The sequence below is a fragment of the Tympanuchus pallidicinctus genome, unplaced genomic scaffold (genome assembly GCF_026119805.1).
Source record: "Tympanuchus pallidicinctus isolate F22 unplaced genomic scaffold, pur_lepc_1.0 scaffold21, whole genome shotgun sequence".
In the NCBI taxonomy this organism is placed as follows: domain Eukaryota; kingdom Metazoa; phylum Chordata; class Aves; order Galliformes; family Phasianidae; genus Tympanuchus; species Tympanuchus pallidicinctus.
The window spans coordinates 481,918-498,664 of record NW_026294733.1 but is presented as its reverse complement, the minus strand read 5'-3'; the positions used below and the strand labels follow the sequence as shown (position 1 = coordinate 498,664).

The 16,747-nt window shown below is 51.4% G+C and overlaps 2 protein-coding genes across 3 annotated transcripts; both read left to right on the top strand.

The window, feature by feature from the left end:
• Positions 1 to 5,675: 5,675 nt before the first annotated feature.
• Positions 5,676 to 8,746, top strand: RPS14 (ribosomal protein S14). The gene is made up of 5 exons (XM_052684972.1): positions 5,676 to 5,793; positions 6,848 to 6,998; positions 7,181 to 7,342; positions 7,791 to 7,867; positions 8,636 to 8,746. Exons 2-5 carry the CDS (start codon positions 6,850 to 6,852, stop codon positions 8,701 to 8,703), a joined length of 456 nt encoding a protein of 151 aa, XP_052540932.1. The 5' UTR covers positions 5,676 to 5,793; positions 6,848 to 6,849; the 3' UTR covers positions 8,704 to 8,746.
• A 4,131-nt stretch (positions 8,747 to 12,877) lies between these two features.
• On the top strand, positions 12,878 to 16,395 carry CD74 (CD74 molecule). 2 transcript variants are annotated; one of them, XM_052684968.1, is made up of 9 exons: positions 12,878 to 13,020; positions 13,907 to 14,082; positions 14,218 to 14,309; positions 14,404 to 14,466; positions 14,663 to 14,758; positions 14,880 to 14,970; positions 15,338 to 15,526; positions 15,677 to 15,733; positions 15,893 to 16,395. In XM_052684968.1, exons 1-9 carry the CDS (start codon positions 12,947 to 12,949, stop codon positions 15,898 to 15,900), a joined length of 846 nt encoding a protein of 281 aa, XP_052540928.1. In that variant the 5' UTR covers positions 12,878 to 12,946; the 3' UTR covers positions 15,901 to 16,395. The 2 variants fall into 2 exon arrangements, with proteins under 2 accessions (XP_052540928.1, XP_052540929.1); XM_052684969.1 differs by lacking the exon at positions 15,338 to 15,526.
• Positions 16,396 to 16,747: the final 352 nt, after the last annotated feature.

Below are 16,747 nucleotides of genomic sequence, written 5' to 3'. Positions count from 1 at the left end.
GTCTCACCAGCACACACTGTGTGACAGCCCCTATGGGGCTGCCCATGTTCTATGTGCCAGTTTGCAGAGAGCCTGCTTCCAGGTCTGGGTGCATCTCTGAGGGGCAGATCTGGGGCTAGGGGGGTGATGTAGAAGGGCACAGAGCAACGTGGGCTCCACTCAGATGAAAGGAAATGCATGAAGCTGGATGAGCTGATTCGGAAATGAAGTACTGAGACACAACAGAGGAAGGAACAGCCGGGAGCTCTGCACCCTCTCGACCTATCCCCAAAGCTCTGAGATCCCATCCTGGATTTTGACGTGCTTGTGAACGACAGGGGAATTCCTTGCCAAGGCATTTCAAAGCAACGCTGAGAACAACAACATCTTTCCTGAGATCTCCCTACATCCGTTCCAAGGCATGACAAACTCGTGCTGCGCCTGCAGGGCTGTCTGTGCTCCATGCAGCATTACCAAACCCCAGGGCAGCAGCAGGGGCTGGACGTGCCCAGCAGGGCATGAAGATGACCCCAGGAAGCTCAGGTCCAGCCCACGGGAATGGGATGCAGCAGAAGGTTGTCTGGAGCTGGGCTTTGGCAGTGCACTCCAGGAGAGCTTCCTACTCAACAGGAGGCAAGGAAGCAATTCCAATCAAATGCAACAAGCAGATAAACAAACAATCAACCCCTCTTCCCCCCTCCCCCCCCAAATAAAAAAGGAAACAGTAGAGAAGAAGACAAAAAGAATCACAGACAATTATGGCTGCAAATTTTCCTCCAAAGCGTTCACTGAAGTCAAAGACTTCTTATGCTTAAACATTTCACTTTCCTCACAAGTTTTTTCTCTGAAGATCTCTGAATATCTTCCCTAAGCCAAAGTTACTTGAAAGCTCAGAAAGTAAAAAGGAACAAACAGGAAATTTTTCAACTGTGAGCCGCTGTAAATTATGTTAAAGGAATTTTTTCAGCCTTAAGTGTTTTGCAAACTCAGCCTGAAAATGGATCTGAGCTACGAATAGCTTTATGGGGCCAAGCTAACCTCTGTCAGAATTCTAACAGAGGCGACTCATGTACAAATCATCGAGCAAAAAGCCAAGGATGAGTAATGAAAGGCATACACCAAACTGAGGACAATCTCCAGAATCCACAATCTCCAGTGGTAACATTTTCCACTGAATACTGACTTTTGAGAAAAAGGAATGTGTTGAACACTTGCTCAGGCGTCTGCTAATACATTTTTTCAGGAGCATGACCTATTCGCCGGGAACAGAAGGCTGCTTAGAAATACATTGGTATTTACTAATACCACTTCTACCATTTTACATGAATAGCAGATAGCTTTTTTTTCTTCTTTTCCTATCTTCTGTTTGCAAATGTAAGAAAAAACAGTTCCTTCCCTGCATACTTTGACTTAAAGGCTCTTCTTCGGCACATCTGTTAGCAAGAAGTTGAGCAGCTTTCCTCTGCGTTGTCTCCAATTTATTAATCAACACCTCCAGCTTCCTACTGAGTTACAGCCGAATTATGGCCCCCTTGAAGTCCATAGCAGCACTTCCACCGACTTCATTAGGAGCAAAACTGGCTCTTGAAGTCTCTGCCAATTCCTTAAGTGCTTTAACTTCAGCGTTGGAGATTTCTTTTTTTTCATCTTCTTATGCCTGTTTCTGACACATCATTTCACATGTGTGCATGCACAAACTGCATTTCTAATGCCAGAAACCCCAACAGCCTTAATAGGAAGGAAATACTTTTTTTTTTCAGTTCACCCAAGAATGGGAGCACTCAAGACCTCAATTTCTCATTATAAGTGTTATCAGAGGAAAAATTCCCTTGCGAGGGACATGGAGCTGCTGCCCACCAACCCCACATGCAGACCCTGCTCCATAGGCGCATGGCAAGAGTTCAGCCTCCAGGGAACATTTTGGCCTCTCCCATCTGTTTTAAGGCCACCAGTGGGGCCGTCAGTGCAGTGGCAGCACTCAGCAAGTGGTTCATGGGAACAACACATCCCCAGGAACAACGGCCTTGCAGTGCCAAAAATTCCCACTTGCGGAAAGCCCCGAGCCGGGTGCTTCACGGGTCAGGCCAGGGCTTCCTGCTGTCCTCGTCCCAGCCAGGACTGGTTTATGCCAGGACCTGGGCAGAATGTAGGGTCAAGAGCAGCATTGCTATTTTTGTTGGCTCTTGGGCCCCATTTTGTTTAGTCACTGGCTGAGTTATGAAATCTGCCTGCAGCATCACTATGACTGTGGTTTCCCATGGGCCTTTACACAAGGAGCAGCTGGAATTTTAATTACCCACTAAAGAGCTAAATCTTGGGGATTTCTCAAAGCAAATACACATGATCTCTGCCACTGACCCCACAGTGGCCTGAGCATCCTTCCGGCCAGGCTGGGGGACAGTCCTTGCAGCTCATGCTGGGTGCTCCACTTGTGACTCATCCCAGTTTGGGAAGGTCCTCAGTGCTGGTCCTGGAAGCCATATAATGTGCTGTCATGGGCAGCATTCGGGGCCTGGAATGCCCCGAATTCCAGGGGCAGGAAGCTCCCTTGCAAACACATCAGGACTCATGCAACGCCTATGGGAAGGGAGAATAGAGAATTGAGAATTCATCTCTAGGAGTGGAAAAACCCCAGCCCACACAGTGCCTTAAGGGACTTGATGCAGACTGCCTCCCAGCTGCTTTGGGACTGCAGGCAGAGCAGCATTTCAAACTGCTGGGTTGTTGGATTTTTTCAGAAGCTCATCTGGAACCCTGGTTTCAGCTTGTTACCCTGTCAGTGGAAGCTTGCCCATTTCCATGCCTCTGGCTTGCATCTGTTCCACAAGGACATCTGCGAGCGGGCACAAGCCTCAGGGAAGATCGTTGCTGTCTGCCCTGTACATGCACACAGGGCTGTGCTGGAGAAACAGCTAAAAGGAATGGAAAAATCCTCATGGAGGTGAGATGCAAGGGAAGAAAGGCAAAAGAGTGGGAAACAATAGCTCGTATCAGAGTTAAAATGGGATGCAGAAGAGTCTGTGTCCTCAAGACTTCTGTGAGAGCAGAAGGCAGGGTAAGTGCAGTGGTGGCAGGGGGAAATTAGCCTTGTGCAGGCCAACGGCTTCTTCATTTCCCCTTCAGCCAAATCAATCCACAGCCCATGTCACTGGAGCCCCTGTCTGGAATTACAGCAGCCCTCCCAATGTATATTTTAAAAGACTCTCATCCAATATTTAAACAGGAAGATCCCTGACGGAGCGGCAAGCTGGTAAGGAAGAGAAGAGCAGGCAAGATGGCCCACAGGGTCAAGTGTGTGTTATCGTGACATCTGTGGGCACAGAAATCTTTCCTGGGGGAAGCCCAGTGCTGGGAGGAGCAGGGAAGAAGGGAGCACTGTGGAACAAACCTATTCTCCCCAGTGGCAGCTGGGAGGGCTGCATCCATGAGGGACCTTGCATGCTTGACTAGAGAAGAGAAAAGATATCCTGAAAGACACCAGCCTTGCTGTGCACGTGGAAAGCTGCTTCTCTGGGACACATTGGTGCAGCAACAGCATCAGAAACAAAGCTGTGCTGTCCAGGGGAGCTCAGCATCAGTCGTTCATTGCACTGACCTCTTTTCATACATGGTAAAAAAAGCACCAGGCACTACAGGGGTTCAGAAGTTTCCCACCAGACAGCAGCAAGTTCTGTTGTCCAGGCAGAGACGTTTGACTCCCTGCAGAAGCATTTTCAGGCTTTCAGATTGTGCAATCCCTCCAATGGAACAATTGTATGGAGCCTCCCTCATACCTCATCTGCAATCATCTGCTTCTCCTCTGGTTTAATTGAGGAGGTATTTATAAAAGCAGAGCAGGATCAGGCCCAGAAAGCATATTGCAAATGCTATTATGTCAGGATCTGTCTTTTTTCCAAAGGTCTTTGATGTTTCCCATCTATCTCCTGAGCCCTATTTAAATCAGTAGGAACTGATTTAAATATTCACTTGCTGGATTGCCTTAATGTAAAACTTTACACATTTACATTCTATTTGCTGTAGAGGTGGAAGAAATCTCCCTTGATAATTGTTTTATGAGGGAATCTCTGCACCATCGTTCACATCTACAAAGTCTATGTCACTTACATCAGCCCTCCCAACTGAGAATTATGTGTATTTAAATCTCTCCCACTAGCTCCTTAAGAGAAAATGCTCTGAAGACTTCCACATATTAAAATATCTAGGTACATTCCTCTTACGGGTATTCCGAAATACCCCCCAAAGTCTTATAAATCTTCAGTGAGAATGACAGAAAATGGTATGCATCCAGCTCTTAGAGGAAATAAGGTAGACATTAGCAGCATTAGAAACCTACTTCATTTCTGCAGAACTGTCTTAGCACAAAGCAGTGTGTACAGCTGGGTTACATTAGCAGGTAAGCTTCATCCACGAGCCTCCTGGCATCAGACAGCTGAACAAAGGGGCTGAAGGTCTACAGTGTCAACAGAGATGTTGATTGTAGAGTCTGTCTGTTTGGTTTTCTTTAATGGGTCAGGCAAGGTCGCTGCACATTAAGCTTGGGGTTTAAGGTCTTAAAAGCCTTGAGCAGAGTGGTAGCTGTTCTTCTGGATGAAGACATTAAGCTCAGACCCAGTGCTGTCAATAGCTAGGAGTCACCTGACGGCACGATGGGTTAGGAGTGAAGCAGAATCTCCCATTCTCCATTCAGGCCTCTTGCACAGTGTGAGCTTTTGTCAGCTTCAACAGAGGCATGCCCACACCCTCAGGAGTCTTCGTGGCCACTAAGTGGCTTAATGAAGTCTTGGTGTAGAAACAATGCTGTCCTGTAGGATTTCTCCAGGCTTTTGCAGGGGACTGGAACAAAGGTTCCTGTCTGAACTTTTGGGACCAGTTGGATTTCTGTGAGATGCAGAGACACGGTTGTGTTCAGCCAACCACCACCAATGCAAGAGGAGCAGCTGGTGCCCAGCTCTGCTGCGGCCTCCAGGCCTGACGCCAGCCTGCCCGGGGCCAGGTGTCTGCCTTTCTAAAGCTCTCCCAGCACACCTCTGTCAGGAGCACAGATGTGACAAAGCTGAGGAAAGTACTGGTAGACATAGTTATCCTATAAGCACTTGCTTTCTCACAGTCTCACTTTGCTTCACTGAACTGGAATTGGCAGTGCCAGGCTGAGTGCTTTGTACCAGGTTAGAACAGGAGCTGGCTGATGGCCTTCCGTGGCAGTAAGACAGAGAACAGGAAGCAGGACTGGTGCCAAAGCAGCGCCGGGGAGAGCAGCTCTCACGTGTGGGGCACCTGGTACGGCCAGGTAGGGAGAGAACTTATGCCTCACAGACACGGCATACAGCACCATTTAGCAGCATTTAGAAGGATCCCTTTAGGTACATAGCACAGCCCTTTCGAACAGGAAAGAAAAGGGCTCTCAGGAAAGACTCCCCTCGGGATGGGATCGCTTGTAAAGATGAAGCCTCCATCTTGGTGAGAGGAGATCTGACGTGTGGGCGCCGCCATCTTGGGGAGGGGACTCTGAGGGTGGGCGCTGCCATCTTGGGGAGGAGACACATGAGGGGAGAGCGCCGCCATCTTGGGGAGGGACACATGAGGGGAGGACATCAGGTTCTTTATTTATGTTTATTTATGGTTTTAACGGGACCGGCAGGGCTCCACGCAGATAGCGGCAAATTTCTGCGCCAGCGATACTAAAAACATCTCTGTGCCGGCGGACACTGGCGGAAGCTGCCCCTTGCCGCCACCACTTCCGGGTGAGCGCCGTAACCCCGCCCCCTGACCCCAGTCACTTCCTTTCCAGCGGCGGCCGCCGGATCAGACGCGCAGGTGAGCGCGGCGTTGCGGTGTATCCGCCGCCATCCTCTCTCCTCCGGTTCGCCGCGCCGTCCCTGCTCGCATCCCGCCTTCCCCGGCTCGGGGCTGCGTGGAGCAGCGCGCTCAGTGTCGGCGAAGGGGGGCCGGCGGAGCGCTGCGTTAGGCCTCAGGCGAGCCTGGAGCTGGCGTAGCTGTGTGCCCGGAAGGGGCCGGCATCCCATCGGGGGCAGGGGGCGGCCGGACAGAAGCGGGTTCCTCGCTCTGAAGATTGTCCTGGTTTGAGGCGGTGGTTCAGCGTTTGCTTTGATTGGTTAGCGAGGTGGATATTACTGAGTTCTATGGATGTGTGAGCTTCAGGTTTAGTTCGGGATAGTAGTTGTGGAGCCTTTCACTAAGCGTGTCAGAAAGGGAATGGAGCTTTGTTGGAGTGGCTGTGTAGGCCCCGATTTAACAATCAGGATTAAGTGCTGCTCTCTGTAGATAGAGAACCGTCAGGCTGGAACTTTGGGATGAAAGTAGGTCATGCTTTGAGCTGATTTCCTTAATAACGTTGTTACGTTTTTTCCTGGTAGAAGGCCTCAGAGCTTGTTTTTGACAATAGAGTACAGTAGGAGTAGATGTGTAGACAGCTATTCAAAAACTTTGGCATGCCACGTTTGCCAGTCTCTACATTAGTGAAGTCTTCAGAGGCAGAAGCACCACTTGAGCTAGACCCAGTGGTGTGGTTAGGTGGCTTATTACGCATAAGAGCCCCTGATGGTACTCAAAAGCTCTGGAGAGCAAGAGAGCTTTGTGATGGTGTCTGGATCTGTAATAAATGTTTTGTTGTGTGTGGTCTTGACTTCCATTAAGTCAAGTAAATGAGTGAGGGGAAGTCCCCAGTGGTGCTGGTCATCATGGAAAGGGTTTCCTCATGCTCTGCTGCTGTAGTACATGCAGAAAACAGCTGAGATAAAGCAAGTCTTAGTTCCCTCTGTGAAGTGCAGCCCTGCTAAGCAGTTGTGTGCTACATCTTACCGGTATACAGGAAAGATGCAAGTGTGAAATATTTCTGCTTTTTGTTCAGAAATGGCACCTCGTAAGGGCAAGGAGAAGAAGGAAGAACAGGTCATCAGCTTGGGACCTCAGGTTGCTGAAGGCGAAAATGTGTTTGGTGTCTGCCATATCTTTGCTTCCTTCAATGATACTTTTGTCCACGTGACTGATCTCTCTGGCAAGTGAGTATTGCACACTGGTCACCTTACTGCGTACCTGGCTCCTTCACTTTTGAAAAGAGAAATTACGTTTTACAAGAACGTCCACAGAAATAGGTACCTGGTTCTGCCAGTACCTGGAGGCTGTTTTGCAGGAAGGAAAGGGGGACTGCTTCTTTTCTGAATAGGTTCTTTTCTTTTTGCAGGGAAACCATCTGTCGTGTGACTGGTGGCATGAAGGTGAAGGCTGACAGAGATGAGTCTTCTCCCTATGCAGCTATGCTGGCAGCCCAGGATGTCGCCCAGAGGTGCAAGGAGCTGGGCATCACTGCTCTGCACATCAAGCTGCGGGCTACTGGTGGGAATAGGTATGTCAGTAAGTGAGTTTGGTTTTGGAAGTAGGCTACATTACATCTGATCATCCTGTGGTCCTTCTGTTCTTGCACTGCCATGTTGTCAGTGTAAATGTTCCCTGTGAGTTTGGCTTTGGCACAGGGTGTCTCACACTGTTTAGTGTCTGGCTGACATTGCTTTTCACTGAGCATCTGGAATCTGTTCTGAAGTGGCATCTTCAGTTGGTTGGATTTGGGTGTGCTGTGGCAGTGGAAAGGGAGATGCTTTTAAACTTGAGGATATGTTACCATAGAGTGACAATAAAGTGTGCCTGACAGCGTGTGGATAGTTCGGCTCTGGAAGAGGAAGAAAGTGAATTTGGTATTTTGGAGTGGGGGAAGTGATTTTTTTTTTTTCTTTTTTTTTTTTTTTAATGTCAGTTATTTGTTAGTTATGATTATTAGTTGTGATTCTTTTCTCTAGGACCAAGACTCCAGGTCCTGGTGCCCAGTCAGCTCTGAGAGCTCTGGCCCGATCTGGGATGAAGATCGGCCGCATTGGTGAGTAATGGAGGGTGTGAAACGTCGGCACTCGTGTCTCTGCGTATCACTGTAAAGCCTTGCTGCTCCGTAAAGGTCTTGAGGGACTGTTAAGCAGAAGGAGCTCTGTGGGCATATATTCCATAGGATTGTTGTGCTTGGTGTCACAGGTTGACTTGGGGCTGTTCTGCTTAGCCTTTGTCGGATGCTGTTGTAGGCGTAATTCAGTGTAAGCAAACGCATCTCCTGTAAGTGGAGGTTAACCAGAAGGTGGCGTCAGTTGACTCCAGATACCCAGCTTGTGCCTGCACAATAACCTCAGCTGTACACTGAGATGCTGGTGGGCCTCTGATGTAACTTTATTCTTTTCCAAAGCAGCAGTTTAGTTACCTAGAGGTATTGTGCTGGTCCTGGTTTAAGACAGTGACTCAGAAATAACTGAGTTCCTCGAACTATTTGAGGGAGATCACCGAACCCTGTAGGGAAGTTGTAAGGCACAGTAGCATTGGCTGCCCTTAAAATTACATCATGCACAAACTTTTTCTTTAGAAATGCTGTGGCTTCTTCATTCAACTGATTTGGGAGATGGGGATGTTTGCATCCTAGGCATTAAAAGCCTTGGGATTGAACTCATTTGGTGAGTTCACAGATGTCCTGCCTCCTACAGACCGTTCTGCAGTGACAGGCTGCTCGAGGTGACTGCGTGGGTCGTGTGGGTTTGCCCAGTTGGTTTCTTGGAGTACCTCTGTCAGGTAACAGAGGGTTGTTTTGTTTTTTTTTCTCCCACAGAGGATGTCACCCCCATCCCCTCTGACAGTACTCGCAGAAAGGGTGGTCGCCGTGGACGTCGTCTGTAAACAGTGCTGCACCTTTTGTCATTAAAGCTCTCTTACAAACTTCGTCTGTGCGTTTGCTTACTGAATGCTGCTTGGAGGTTGAGCAGCTTTAGTTTGATTACATCCACAAACAGCTTATTCTGAATTCCCCTCTGAAGCGGGGCTTCCTGTCTGTGGTGAGGTTGTTAGTCCTGCCATAACAGAGTGCTGTGTGAATACACAGGAGGAAGGCACTGGCATTAGTGCTCTCAGCTCTGCTGTTTGTATGTTTATGCTTCCAGATGTGTTTAAGAAAAGTGACTTCACTTCCTGGTCCTGCCCTGCTTCATGCACTAATGTTTACTTTCCACTAAATGTGCTGCCATCATCTGGGATTAATCAATGTCCTTTTCCACCTTTTTAAAAAGTGCTTTTCCTGGCTCTCCATGATTTGAAATCACTTGTTTTTGTTGTTTCTTTGGCTATAGTAGGATTTTGTACAAAGGGAAGACATACTGGCATGTGGTATTTGAGAAGTACAGCTTCAGATAACTGAGTTTGTTTATGCTTGTGGCTTCAAGCTGACAGCTAAAACAGATTCTGCCTTTCAAGGGAGCTGAAATGATCAAAATTTCCCCCAAGAAATGATGACTTCAGCCCTCGTACAGAAGTGCCTGCTTTGACGTGGGTCAGCCTTGTGCTGTGCAGTTGCTGGGCAATGCAGTGTGCAGTAGGTGGTTCAGGTGCTCGTCATCATCTTCCTCCTCTGTAATTCCACGCTTCTCAGTGGGACTCTGGCTCAGCAGGGAGTGAGTGAGCTCACCCAGCTCTTGTGAGGCGGTTGTGCAGAAATGCTTGCGGTCGGCTTTAAGTGATGGTATTTATCAGGATTGAGGAGAACTTGGGATTCTAGCGCAGCTCCATGACAGGTGAGCCTCAAGATCTCAGATCTAAGAACTTCACTGCTTTGTCGTAGGTTCTTTCCAACACCTTTGCAGCTCAAAATACTTAATGGGATTCCTTTACCTACCTGCCTTCCTCGTTAGCAGGAAGGGTGCTGTGACTAGCAGCTTTGTTGTGTTCTCAAAGCAGGCTCTGTTCTAGCAGGGCTGCCCAGCCTGAATGAGATCCAGGGTGTGTTGCTCCTGTCAAGGCTCGTCTCCAGCTCGAGCTCCCATGCTGTGAAAGGGGATGTATTTCACAGCAGAGGAAACGAGACCGATGTGAAGCCGTGGTGCGTCTTAGTTTTCATAGCCAGAACTACTTGGATGTTTGTGGTTTCTGAGTTAGTCGTGATCTTCTAGAGGTGTCCCTGCTGTGGAAAAGAAAGCTGTGCCTGTGAGCAAGCTAACCAGGGTTGGGTTTTCTGCAGGCTGTTGCTTAATACATGACTTCCCCTTTTTGTGGAAAAAAAGTCTTTGCCTGGGCTCGTGTCCCCAAGCCAGCATTTCTCTTGGCGCGGCCATCGTGTTTTATTTGTAATTTTATATGTGGCTGTGGAAAGCTTTAGAAATCAACTTCCCTTTCTGTCTTAAAAGTGCATTATTGCAGCTATGTAAACAGCTGTTTTCCTGTATTTGAAATGTTCTTTAAACTTTGCACGAAGAAAGTGCTGAAAAACCAAGAGGAGTTGAGCCAGTGTGGGGCTGAGTACAGCCCGGTGCTGCGGAGGGAGCAGGGCTGTGTTACTGCTAACACAGCTCTGTTCATGGTGCCTTTTCACAGTTAAACCTTGTTCTGGTGCTACTTTGTTAATGGGGCCACTTCAGCGGGTGTCTCTTTGGGTAAGGCTCTTGGGGAACGTAAATGGGAGGCAGGCAGGAGTGCCGATCTCTTGGCGCAGGCAGCTTTCTCAGCCCGCGAGATGGGGGCTCTCAGAGGAATGTCAGGCTGAGACGTTCTGATGCACTGCTGAAGGTCTCTGCAAATTAACAGACTTTCTGAAGGCAGAGCTGACATTTTGTGATTGATTCCAGCTCCCTGCTGCTCAGTGGGTCTGTGAGGAGCAGCTGGAAACCATGGCAGAGCACAACCACCGTGTCACATCTAATTGACCCCTGCAGGCCCAGAAAAAGAAAGTCGTCTGGTTCTTTGGTGCTTGGAGGGCACGTGAGGGGAAGCAGCTCTGTCTGCACGGCTGATCCCTCCCACGCAGAGGCTCAGGGCTGATGGGCAGTGTCCCGTGTAGCTTTCCTTTACTCACAGAGCAAACTGCTGAAGAAACAGCGTAGCTCTTATGTCAAACCCAAGGCAGGGTGAGTCCAGACCTAACGCCCCTCTTGGGGTTGCGTTTCCTCCCTGCAGGAAGGTTTGCTCCGGCTCACACAGGTGTTGAAGCTTTGCCCCCTGCCGGAAGGCGATGTGCTTTGTTGGCCCTTCATCCCCAATAGCAGGAGCTCTGCAGGGTCTGTAGCAGCCTGAGCTGCTCTCACCTCCCCCCCCCCCCCATGCTGCTTGTTGCAGCCTCAGTGCTGGGCCGTGGGCAGGGCATTCCCACTGTGCCAAACGTAACGCGGGGGTTGGGGGCTGAATGGCAAAATGTGACTGTGAAAACTGCTGTTATTTCTCTGCTGGTGTGACGTCTTTAGAAACAGCTTCATAGATTGGTGTAAGAACTCCCAGGGAGAAATGGTGAGTGAGGAAGAGAAGGGCACAGCCATGCGGTGGTGGGAGCGCACAGGGACGCCTCGGGCCTCCTGGAGAGGAAGGCTCACTTGGCTGGCCAGCAGGGCTCTGCTCTGTGGGTATTGCCTCTTCCTGCCTCAGCAGAGCCGCTGCAGCCATGCGTGGTGCTGCCAGCCCTGCAAAAACACCCCGGAGCACGAGCTGATCGCTGATACACATGGCAGTGTGGGTCTGTGGTCTGTGAATGCTGTGGCTTTGGCTCTGCAGCATGCTCCGTGTCGCTTTGCAGGGCGACGTGTCCTGCGTGTTGCCAGGAACGTGCTGCTGTGGCCGACTTGCAGAACAGAGGCTGTGGAGCGCAGGCTTTGCCTGGTAACAAGTGACGACAGGCAAATGCCCCCAAGGTTATTTCCTCCTCCGTGCCTGGAAGAATTGCTGTCTCAGGTCAAGCCCTGTGGGTAACATGCAAGTCTCAACTCAGCCATAAGACTGCTCCTTATCCCAGATGTTTGGGAGGCTTGGTTTGTCCTAAAAAGACAGCTGATTCCCCCTGTACATAGCAGCATGATGTCCATGGGCAGCATAAATCAGCTGTGCTGACTGCTGCATGGCTGGAGCCTTAGTTGGGAGCAGTGCTGGGCTCAGCTCCTAGGCGCCTGTGAGCAGGACAGAGACACGACTCTGTGTCTGCTCTGCGGATGAGAGGTCCCACAGTGCTGGGTGCAGGTGCTGCCATGGGGTGCAGGAAACAGTGAAGAAAGAGGAACAATGGTGCAAAGGTCAGTATCTTCCTGGGAAAGCCATTGACTTACTGACATAAATTTTAAATGCCACAGCCCTGTGCAAAGATGTCTTCAAAAAAACCCAAAAGAGAAAAACTTGCCCAGAACAGAGGTTGGTGAAATCCGTGCTGCTTTCTCACTTGCTCAGTTCCCCTTTGCTTTTCCTGGCACCCCTTGGGCCAGGGCTGTCTGGGGGCTCACAGCCCTCTCTCCCTGCAAGGAGCTGAGCGTCAGCCAGAACTGTGCAAACCCTGTGCCCCAGCTGCTGGCTGGGCAAGGGAGGGCTGGAAATGGCACAGGGTGGTTTTATGGGCTTTTTTTGTTTTTAAAAGCCAAGGGTGTGTTGCTGGTTTTGAAGACGTGAGATGTTAATGCCTTCAGAACAGGGTGCAGAGGGGTCTTGTGTGGGTCCCTGCCCCATTCTTTGTGGATGAGTCTCTGTTCCTCAAGCAGGTTTCAGCCAACAAGAGGTCTCTTTGCTGAGCAATCCCTGCAGGTGCAGGAGAGCTGCCCCAGGAAAGAGGATTGATTTGCTCAAGAAGCCTTCTTGTGCCTGCTCCAGCCTTAAAACTTCATGGAGCGGAGCCGGGCAGTGTGCCTGCTAACCGGTGACACCAGCAGATGCTTCCCATGACACAGGCAGCAGACCACAGCGCGACAGCAGCAGTGCTCGGGATGGGACCTGGCATCAACTGCGGACCAGAGACGTTCGGCACAGAACTCTGCCTGGCAACAGGTGATGCAGGGCCAGCAGCCAATGGGGCTTTTTTTTTTGTCCCTCTCCCAAGGGGTGGCAGGGCGGGGGGTGCTTAGTTGGGGTATTTCCAGCAGCAGTTTGTGGGGCTCTCATTTCCCCATCGGGCAGCAGTGGTGCAACCATGGCTGAGGAGCAGCGGGACCTCATCTCCTCCGATAGCAGCAGTGGGGTGCTCCCTGTTGGGAACAACGAGAGGTGCCACCACAGGGACATGGGTGGGGGGAGTGGGGAGCACACAGTGTGACTGTGGGGTGGAGGAGTTGTGCTGCGTGGGGCTGAGAGTGGGTACTGTGTGGCTGTGGGGTCGAGGGGGTCGCAGAGCGGCTGTGGGGTGGTTGGGGCATGGCGTGGCTGTGGGGTGGGCAGGTTTGTGTCACGGTTATGGGGTGCGTGGGGGATCACTCAGCACGGCTGTGGGGCAGATATGCTCGTGTTGTGGTTATGAGTGGGTGGGGGGCACAGCCCAACTGATGGACTGCAAGCTTGGCTGTATGGAGTGGGTGGGGATGCAGCATGGCTGCAGGGTCCTGCTGGAATGCTACAGCACCCCCATGTCCCAGCCACCCTCTGTGTCCCAAACTCTTTGTGCTGGGTGTGGGAGTGGTGGTGGGGGGGTCACCTCGAACACTTCCAGCCAATCAAAAATCCCAGCAGCACTGACATCATCAGTCTCTGGGCAGACAGGCTGGCAGCATGGCCAGGTCCAGACTCTGCCGGGCAGCACCTGTAGGTGCCTTATTCCATAGTGCAGGGCTGGCTCCCGGGGGCAGGACACAGCTCAGAGCCACGCCAAGGAGACGTTTTCTATTTCCTTTGCCTTTCTTTGGTGGCCATGTGCAATTGCAACCCTTCAGCCCTGCGCACGTGGCCGAGCCCCTCTGCTCACAGCTGTGGTTTCGGTTCCCAGTGCGTGGCAGCCACCCAAGCGCTGATGTCACGCTCATCGTTTAGAAGAGATCTGTGTTTCTCTGGGTGCGCTGCTCAGAGCAGTCTGGGTTCAGTGGCACCGTGGGGCTTGGGGACCATAGGGCACCTTGTTTTGGTGTTTGGCCCCACAAGCGCTCCCTCTCCTGTCCCGCAGGTCCTCCCTCGGCCGCAGAACCGCGCTGTCGGCGGTGTCCATCCTGGTGGCCCTGCTGATCGCTGGCCAGGCCGTCACTGTGTACTATGTGTACCAGCAGAGCGGGCAGATCAGCAAGCTGACCAAGACCTCGCAGAGCCTGAAGCTGGAGTCGCTGCAGAGGAGGATGCCCACCAGTCAGTAGCATCATCAGGGCTGGGGATGGGCACTGGGTCCTGCTAGACCACCAACCCCAGGACATACTGAGGGCTTGGTGGAAGCCAGAGCTACCCTGCTTGGCCGTGCCCCTCACACTGTTCTGTCCTTGGCAGGCACCCAGCCAGCAAACAAGATGGCGATGTCCATGATGAACGTGCCCATGGCCATGAGGGTGCTGCCTCTTGCCCCCTCTGTTGGTAACATGGTAAGAGGTGCCCCCTCAGCAAGGGGTTGGAACAGGATCAGGATGGCCTGCGAGGTCCCTTCCAACCCAACCATTCTGTGATTTTTCTCTGCAGCCCGTGGAGGCCATGAAACCCCGCAGCAACAAGACTGAGGATCAAGTCAGGCACCTGCTGCTGGTAAGCTCTTCCACCCACCTGAGCTCCACAGCTGCCCTCTGCTCTGCAGGAGGTAATGAGACTGCATGCTTTGAGCTCCCTGGGCCTCCGTGCTGGTAGAGTTCTGGTCCCAGCAGTGCTTATAGAAGCAGTGCTCCCTCCTGCCTTATCTCCTTGTTTTCCTTTGCCATCTCTCACTGCAATATTCACTCTGCAGAAAGCAGACCCCAGGAAGACATTCCCAGAGCTGAACGACGACATGCTGGGCAACATGAAGCGTCTGAAGAAGACCATGAGTGCTATGGACTGGCAGGTGAGGGCTGGTTCTCTCCTACCCATCCCTTCCAGGAGTGAGTCCTGTTGGCGCTTGGTGGGCCGGTTGCCTGCTGGGCTCAGGACCTCTCCATATTCACCCTCTGCTTCCCTTTCCTCAGGATTTTGAGGCCTGGATGCACAAGTGGCTGCTCTTTGAAATGGCCAAAGGCCCTGAGGTGGAGGAGAAGAATGCAATCCCAGCAGAGAAAGGTATCGGGGTGTGGGTGCTGCAGGTCAGGGCTGAGACTTTGGGAGTAGTGTACCCCCACGGCAGTGACACTGCTGTCCCCTGCCCTCTTTAGGGCCTCTTCTTCCTTGAGCCTCCTGCTGGAGGCCTTTGGAAACAGCAATGTCCCAAAATCCAAAGCACCACTTCCAACCCTCTCTGTCACTATCACCCTTCAGGGAGATCGTTACCCTTGGCTCTCATTAAGGTAGATGGGTTTCCTTGGGGAAATCCAATGAAGTGACACACCTGAGCAAGGCAGCGTTTTGCTGCTGGTTTCCCTAATAGGATCTTCCACGTGCCCTGAGGTCCCAGGTGCTCACCCTGTCCCGTTTGTTTTTGTTACCCTAGTGCAAACTAAGTGCCAGGCAGAGGCCAGTTTTGGTGGTGTCCATCCGGGTCGCTTCCGCCCCGAGTGCGATGAGAACGGCGACTACCTGCCCAAGCAGTGCTTTGCCAGCATAGGCTACTGCTGGTGCTGCTACAAAAATGGCACCAGGATTGAGGGCACTGTCACCCGGGGAGAGCTGGACTGCTCGGGTAGGTGGCGGGAGGAGCAACAGGCAGGGAGAGAAGGGGCCCAGGGCTGGGGCAACTGAGAGCCAAGGAGGGGGCAAAATTGACCGCTCACCATCCTGGGTGAGGTGAGGGATGAGGCCGTGGCACTGAGCTGCTGCTGTCCTTTTGCAGCACCCACCCCGACAGAGCCTGAGGAGATGATCTTCTCCGGGGTGGACATGCTGAAAGGTAAGAAGCCCTGGGACTGATGTGCTGCAGGGGGTTGGAGGAGCTCTGCTCTGCCAGTTCCCCACAGCAGGGCTGCTGGCAGCACGCTGATACAGGGGCACAAGGCTCTCTGGACTCAGAGCCAGCTGGTGACTCCCTCCTCTCTTCCCTTCAAATCAGCCAAGTAGAAGAGGACGCCTGTGGATGCCCATCCAGCCTTCAGCATCTCAGCCCACCTTTTTTGCTCCATTTTTCTGCTCTTACCTTGCTTTCCCAAAGACAATTAGAGCTCCTGCCCTGACCTCAGTTACATCCATTCCCCTGCTGCAGGACAGGACCTGGGGTGGACCCCAGTTGGTTGGGGCTGCAGTGTGACTGCTCCATTTACTGACCCGGGGGGTAGAGCTGGAAAATGATTTCGGCTCTGGCAGCCCCAGTTGTTTTTGCTGTTGGGATGTGAGCTGCAACTGGCACTGTGTGAGGGACACCACCTGGCTCCCAGCCTTCTCCTGTTCCCCCCAGGACACCTCTCCCAGCAATGCAGAGATCACCCCTGCTGAAGAATGAGCCACTAATGCTTTCTTTCACTGAACAAACATTAAAAGCAGCAAAAGAACCTCCCTGAGCTTATCTAACCCCTGTAGGTTGGAGCCCTGTTAAGAGTACTAAACCTTTAAACCTTCCTTCATCTTTCTTGGGTTTTATTTCTGGTTTTTTTCAAGACTGTAGTAGAGATAGATGCTCAACTTTCATCTGAGGAACAGCCACAGGGGGCAGCAAGGGGAAGAGGAGCTCACCTTGGAGGGAGGGGGTGTTTGAGTTTTTCTGCACATATCCAATACTTTCTTTACAAATGAAAACAGAAGCTAATTATTTCAAATAAACTTTTCAATATGAAAGCCTTGTAAGCAACTCAAGTGGTGCAGTAATGCCAACTGGGTTGCAACCATTAAAAATAAATTCAATTTCAGGGGGAAAAAAAGAAAGAAAAGGGAAGAAAACTGCTGAGCTCTGCATTCCTGTCCCTTACCGTGC

What these genes read in the sequence shown, in the direction of transcription:
- RPS14 (XM_052684972.1), top strand. Translation starts at nt 6,850, where the DNA reads ATGGCACCTCGTAAGGGCAAGGAGAAGAAGGAAGAACAGGTCATCAGC. An exon ending in GTGACTGATCTCTCTGGCAA is followed by an intron (nt 6,999 to 7,180) that starts GTGAGTATTGCA and finishes TTCTTTTTGCAG; the next exon opens with GGAAACCATCTGTCGTGTGA. An exon ending in CGGGCTACTGGTGGGAATAG is followed by an intron (nt 7,343 to 7,790) that starts GTATGTCAGTAA and finishes TCTTTTCTCTAG; the next exon opens with GACCAAGACTCCAGGTCCTG.
- CD74 (XM_052684968.1), top strand. Translation starts at nt 12,947, where the DNA reads ATGGCTGAGGAGCAGCGGGACCTCATCTCCTCCGATAGCAGCAGTGGG. An exon ending in TGAGTGCTATGGACTGGCAG is followed by an intron (nt 14,759 to 14,879) that starts GTGAGGGCTGGT and finishes CCCTTTCCTCAG; the next exon opens with GATTTTGAGGCCTGGATGCA. An exon ending in TGCAATCCCAGCAGAGAAAG is followed by an intron (nt 14,971 to 15,337) that starts GTATCGGGGTGT and finishes TTGTTACCCTAG; the next exon opens with TGCAAACTAAGTGCCAGGCA.